This window comes from Chrysemys picta, chromosome 2 (assembly GCF_011386835.1).
Source record: "Chrysemys picta bellii isolate R12L10 chromosome 2, ASM1138683v2, whole genome shotgun sequence".
NCBI classification, from domain to species: domain Eukaryota; kingdom Metazoa; phylum Chordata; order Testudines; family Emydidae; genus Chrysemys; species Chrysemys picta.
This window is the reverse complement of record NC_088792.1, coordinates 14,735,055-14,741,187: the sequence shown is the minus strand read 5'-3', so window position 1 is coordinate 14,741,187 and position 6,133 is coordinate 14,735,055. Positions and strand designations below refer to the sequence as shown.

Below are 6,133 nucleotides of genomic sequence, written 5' to 3'. Positions count from 1 at the left end.
TGAAGTGTAGACATTCACGCTCAGGCTGGAACCTGGGGCCTGAGCCCCCAGGACAGGGAAGGTCTCAGTATCTGAGCTCCAGCCCGAGACCAAACGTCTACACTGCAATTTTTAGCCCTACAACCCAAGTCAGCTGACGAGGGCTCTGAGACTCACTGCTGCAGGTTTTTTGTTGCGGTGTAGAGATACATTAATACTTTTTTCACTTTGAGAGTCAGGGTATGAGCTTCTAAAGTTCAGTTATGTACATGAATTCTGTTATCCGTGACAGCCCTGTATCCCAGCTTTCCGATATGCAACGTCAGACCCAACTCTTAAAACAAAATGGCACCTAAAGCATGGCCATGGACAATTTATTCTTTATTGATTAAAAATTAGAGATACATGCAATAAAATACAAAGTCAAAAGAAAAGAGGCGGAATATTTTACATCTGTCATTATAATCTACAACACAACAAAGTTGTGGAGAGGATCCTGTTTCATTAATGTAGCATTATCCTTAGAGTATCAACTAAATTAAAAAATACCACCTGGTCCTAGGTTCAGACCAGAAGTACCAAAAACCAAATCCATTAATGACATATTAAAAAAAATACTTTTTATGAACAGCATTGGCACTTAGAAACAAAGTTATCTAGCACTGTAGTATCCCAAGCCAAATTCTGAATGACTACCAAAAATGTCTAGAGATCTAATCTCAAATACACTCCAGTTGCTTTTTTTTTTTTTTTAATTTAAAAAACATAGAAGCCTCAATGTCAGTGCAAACTCACTGTCTGCTAGTTCTGAATTAGGGAGGGCCAGGGATTATTTAATAAATAGATACTACATGGTTTCATTTGAGCAGTTTGAGTCTGACATTTCTCAGCACCAGTGCGCAAATGAACAGTGAGGTATGCATGGCATGCAGGCAGAAGAGAAGTAATACTGTACCCAAACTATTTGGTCTCCATATTCTGTCTAAGATTTAAAAATTAAAGTAGTATCACCCACTGGCCTTCATGAATGTGCAGATCACAACCTGCTCTTCCAAAGCCAATAAGAACTTTAGAGGATAAGCCATGAGCGTGCTTTGCATCACACAACACGAAAAGGTGCCAAAACTTTTCATACACATTTTAAATGAGAATTAACCACCCCATTATATTAAAAATTGTCATGTGCTTTATATTCCTTTATTCGCTCTCCTACTCAGCACTTCAACGCTGCTCAGACTCTCTCATCCTCTTCTCCCATTCCCTCCCTTTGCACTCGTTTAATGATGGGATTGTGCATAACTGGCAGTCCCAGTAGGAAGATATTAAACTACAGGCTAAAGAAACAAGCGCAGTATAAAACCATGCAAAATTTAGGAAGCTTCCATAGCTGCTCATAGAGAAAAATATATAAATATATATTGTTCATTACAAGACTTAGAAATAAAAAAGTCCTAATTGAACCCAGTTGTCCCATTTTAACACTCCTTTCTGAATGGTATGCAACTGATGGAAACAGAACGTATTTCCATATTTCTGTGTTAAATTACAGGCTTACAATTTAATTGTATAAAACACTTCAAAGCCAATAGGAGATACAAAGGCGAACTGTGAAACAGTAGGAAAAAAATCAACACCATTTATTATTCACATATTGCATTACAAGTGTCTTTTTTAAACTAAAAGTATAATTTATATTATTTATGTAGAAATTCAAATTAAACACCACATACTAATGAAACCTAAATGTGAGTTACATGGTTTCAGTGACCTCTTGATCAAACTTCGACACTTGGGTCGAGAAGACATCTGAAAACCCAAGCAGTTAGTGCAGGATGGACACAAGGTCCAGAGCTTACTTGCCTAGTATACATCTACTGGCAATCCTTTTATTGCTGTAAAACAGAACAGGGATTGTTCCACATGTACCTGTTTGCAAAGCACATAAGGAAGGACTCTCAGCAGGGCAGAGGGATTTGTTTTAAAGAATAATTCGATGTGCAGGCTTTCTAAGCGCCAAGGAGCATGGATTTCTTCTCCTTTGTAAAAATGACTATTACTCATCTACCTGAAAGGTCAGTTTCTGGAAAGCCTCCCAGTTCTACTTTAAGAATGGACTACATCTGAGGACTACTTTAAGCAATAACCTGATCATGGTAAATTAAGAGGTTCTGTCCCAGTGCCACACTTAGCACTAATGTGGAATGAAGGGAGGGGAAGGCTATTATAGCAGTTTACCAAAGGGGCAGATGAATAAATGGTTGGCACCTAAGATCTCAATTTAAAGGAATCTCTCAGAAATGTGATGAAAGAGAATTTTTAACTGTCCTACAGGTAAGACTTGGCTCGCTTTCTGAAATGCCAGCATTCAAATCCATTGAGTTTTAAAAGCACAGCCCTAAAGATAAGCAAGATCCCCCAGCACGTCAGCTGACCAATCAGCATCTCCATTTCAGATGCAAGATTAAAAGCAGATTCAAGAGCAAAAGAAACCAAAAAAAAGGCCTTTTAAACTTGTGCAAAAACAGCAAGTGAAAGAAATGAAACCACATGTAAGCAAACATTTAGGCTGGATGATTAGAGTAGTGGAACCCCTGTTTCGTACTCAGTAGTATTTTTTTTTTTTTTTAAAGTAAGGCAATAATAAGATGACCATGCAGGCAATGAAGTGTTGGATCTGCATGTGTGAGATGAAGGAGATATAAAAACATATGAGAGTTGTTTACAAAAGCAGTAAACGGAATCAGTAATTTCAGGAAGCTGAATAGGTCTGTGATCCTATTTAGGAAAAAACATTAAAGCTCCTAGAATGGGGGCTGTAGTTCAATTCTTTGGCAGTAGTGGTTTTTGTTTTGTTTGTTTTTCAGGCCAACAGAAGCATGAGAAATATGCACATATAGGTTTTCAGTAAGGAAACCTCTCCTGGGATTGCAGTTTAGCTGATGCTGAGCTGTGCAAATCCTATAAGTTTGCCATCATCAGGAATATCTGAGCCTTCCACACCAGATGCCTGGGAACATAATGGGAAAGAAAAATTCAATAGCACTACGTTATGCATTATTTATAGCCTGACCTGAGTGAGTTTAGTTCAGGGAAGGAGCAGGTACAGGACAATTTGGGTTCTGTTCAGCAGATGGCAGTGTCTGAGGTTGACCTCTGAGCATTTTTCAGCTATGAAGAGCTGCGCTCTAAGTTTCATCAACAACTATTCCCTTTATGGCTAAGCCAACTAGCCAGGGTGAAAAATACAGGTATTCCCTATCCCAAGATAGGTCTAACTTTATAATGGGGTGTCTTCAACCCTCTGCTGATAAACAATTCTGGGTTTCGCTACTTCTTTGCAGGGTTCCTCTGCCACTGCCATCATGGTTCTTGGGCTCAAGGACACCCTCAACCTCCTAACTCGTCTTCATTTGGTCTTTCTTCTGCTCCCCGCCTCTCAAAAAAAGCTGTCATCTGGAGCCTCCCTTTTCTCCTCCAGAAAGGAGCCCATGGCACCTTAGCTGGCCAAACCACTTCTACTCTTGCTGGGTACGTGGGGTTTTCAAGTACAGATATCACCGCCATACTATTTCAATCTCTTATTGAAAAGTTCAGGACAGTAAGTAAGGGGTTCAGGAAGCTTGTCACTAAATATGCAGTGTTTTATTTACAAAAATGGCAACTTGCTTAACAAGGGAACAGGAATAAATACCAGTTTGAAAGTGACGGCTCTGTTTGCCTGGGGTTCTTCCACGATTTTCTGCAGATTAGCTGCAACTGAAATCACACACACAGGTTATATTAGGACACTCTCGATACAGTAAATTCTAAATCCATTAGGCACTTAAAAGAAAAAGTAACAGTACTCAGAGTATACAAGCTTTGAACACTTTACAACTACAGGTTAATGTATGAAATCTTCAGGCTCATAACGAGGCAAAATAAAAAGCTATGTTTAATCTACACCTTTAAACTGTGCAAATATTAGAGGCTGCTTTTCAGAATCAAGCTATGTTTATGCAGGTGTAGTCTTAAATGCCTGACTGTGCTGGCAAATCAGGTTAGCTGCTAGCTGGCAGCATTTCTACCTTCTAAGAGGGAGGTTGGAGCGAGCCCCTTTTCAAAACCAGTCTCTATGGAATGCTATTCGACATGCTATAGCTGAAGAGAAGTGCTCATGCAACGCAGATTGTTGTTAGTTTTAGCAGTAACATCCACCGTTTAAGAGGATGTATTCGTTTAGAAATGACGGTGGGACGTGGGGATCTAAGGCTTGTCTATACACACACTTAGTTCGCAGCAAGCTGGGGTGCATATGTACCCTGCACTAGCCTGCTGCGCACTCTCTGTGTGGACCCTGCTACGACATACTAAATGTTCTGTAGTGCACTTTGATCTACTCCTGTTTCAAAATGGGACACCAGCCAAGGGCCTCCAGAAGTGAAAGGAGGTGAAAGGCAAGTGTGTTCACTGCACTGCCTAGATGCTGTTTATTTTAGTTTGTATTACAATTACAATCAACAGAACCTTTTCTTCACAGTTCTTAGAAATAGGTCGTGTTCTCTGAACTCTGGGGCTCAAACCCACACACTCAGGCAAAACTCCCACTGGAATTAATGACAGTTTTGCCTAAGTATGACATACAGAATCAGGGCCTAGGTGAGCTTTCCCAGAAGAACTCAGTACCTAAAGATCTGGTCATTCTCTAAAGGTGTTTATTGTAAAGCATACGTATGCATACAAAGAATACTATAGCATCACTTGTAATTACCTATTACTAAATCTCTGCCATCAACAAGCCCAGCTGAGATGAGTTCTTGAGACACACCATCAGCAGTATCTGTAGGGGAGAAAGATAAGTATTGTTCAGTTTACATTACAACTAGTCTGGGACAGCTTACACTATGGTCACGCAAACAACGAAGTCATAGGCACAACATTGGACAATCAAGTTTCTCACTAACCCAAATGATTTGGGAATCAGAAATTTGGCAAGTTAGTTCTTAAAACAAACAACTAAAACCTGCACAAATTGCACGGATTATAATTTATGATACAATAAAAGTTCGCTGAGCTGGCTGAGCTAGAAAAACGACTAAATGGTCACATTACACCTCTACCTCGAGATAACGCTGTCCTTGGGAGCCAAAAAATCTTACCGTGTTATAGGTGAAACCGCGTTATATCGAACTTACTTTGATCCACTGGAGTGCGCAGCCCCGCCCCCCCGGAGCGCTGCTTTACCGCGTTATATCAGGTCACGTTATATTGGGGTAGAGGTGTAGAATGCAATTATAATATAGTGTTGATTACAGTTTTGCTTCTTTTCTACCCTGAGCCAGTACTGACAGGTGGCCAGGCAAATTTAAGGCCACTAGAGACTTCTGAAAATGTCCACATCTGCCTCCACCCGCCCCCCAAAACCTAAGAGGTGGACACTATTTAAAATTAGCTACACTGTACCACCTCAATTATTCGGAAGTCTTGTAGGGTCACCCAGAACTTTCAGATTGAAGGAGCTGGCCCAGCAGCCTTCAAATCCTGCATTCATGGGGTGACGTTGTACTCTATGATTTTATGAAATATGCTGGAATATGCTTCATGCAAAAGGTCTCTTGTAAGGTATTATTACAAAGCTTACAATCTACTGAGTGTGATCATCCTATTTGTATAAATGTATCACTCTTGTATCTGAAACTAGAAATATGAAATATAACTCTGAGGCCTACTGTACTTATGCAAAGTGTGGGCCATTAACAGTGATTTGGAATCTTGAGGCTCCCATCAACCACGACAACTGACTGTGGATGGCTCTGTTTGCTTGCAGGCCTTCCTGTGAGTCAGGCTGGGAGGAATGGGGCTTGAAGTCTTACAGTGACATGTGATCATGTCACTTGAACTGGAATCTATCTTTAACCTGGTGCTTTTCCATTTAGAAGGAGGGGTGGGAACCCAGAGAGGGACAAAGGATTCCTGCCTTATGCAAAAGATATATAAGGGGGTGGAACAGAACAAAGGGGGCTGCAATCATGAGAAATCCCCTAGCTACCACCTGAGCTGGAACAAGAGCCGTACCAGGGGAAAGGATTGTGCCCAGACTAGGAAGGCGTCCAGTCTGTGATAGAAGCTTATTGAAACATCTCTGAGGGTGAGATTTTACCTGTAATCACTTTCT

At 40.6% G+C, this 6,133-nt stretch overlaps 1 protein-coding gene and 1 long non-coding RNA gene across 5 annotated transcripts in view; one reads left to right on the top strand and one right to left on the bottom strand.

Moving 5' to 3' along the window:
* Positions 1 to 343: 343 nt before the first annotated feature.
* Positions 344 to 6,133, bottom strand: part of OXSR1 (oxidative stress responsive kinase 1) — a 124,638-nt gene continuing 118,848 nt past the window's right edge. For all 3 annotated transcript variants that reach the window (XM_008163009.4, XM_024101023.3, XM_042859605.2), the window contains 3 exons: positions 4,730 to 4,798; positions 3,671 to 3,735; positions 344 to 2,986 (listed from right to left, as the gene is read on the bottom strand). In XM_008163009.4, coding sequence (XP_008161231.1) covers positions 2,912 to 2,986; positions 3,671 to 3,735; positions 4,730 to 4,798 — 209 coding nt within the window. In that variant the 3' untranslated portion in view covers positions 344 to 2,911. The remainder of the gene's footprint in view (positions 2,987 to 3,670; positions 3,736 to 4,729; positions 4,799 to 6,133) is intronic.
* The window catches only part of LOC135981909 (uncharacterized), a 95,586-nt gene continuing 95,420 nt past the window's right edge, over positions 5,968 to 6,133 (top strand). For both annotated transcript variants that reach the window (XR_010599088.1, XR_010599089.1), the window contains exon 1: positions 5,968 to 6,106. This is a non-coding gene — a long non-coding RNA (uncharacterized LOC135981909). The remainder of the gene's footprint in view (positions 6,107 to 6,133) is intronic.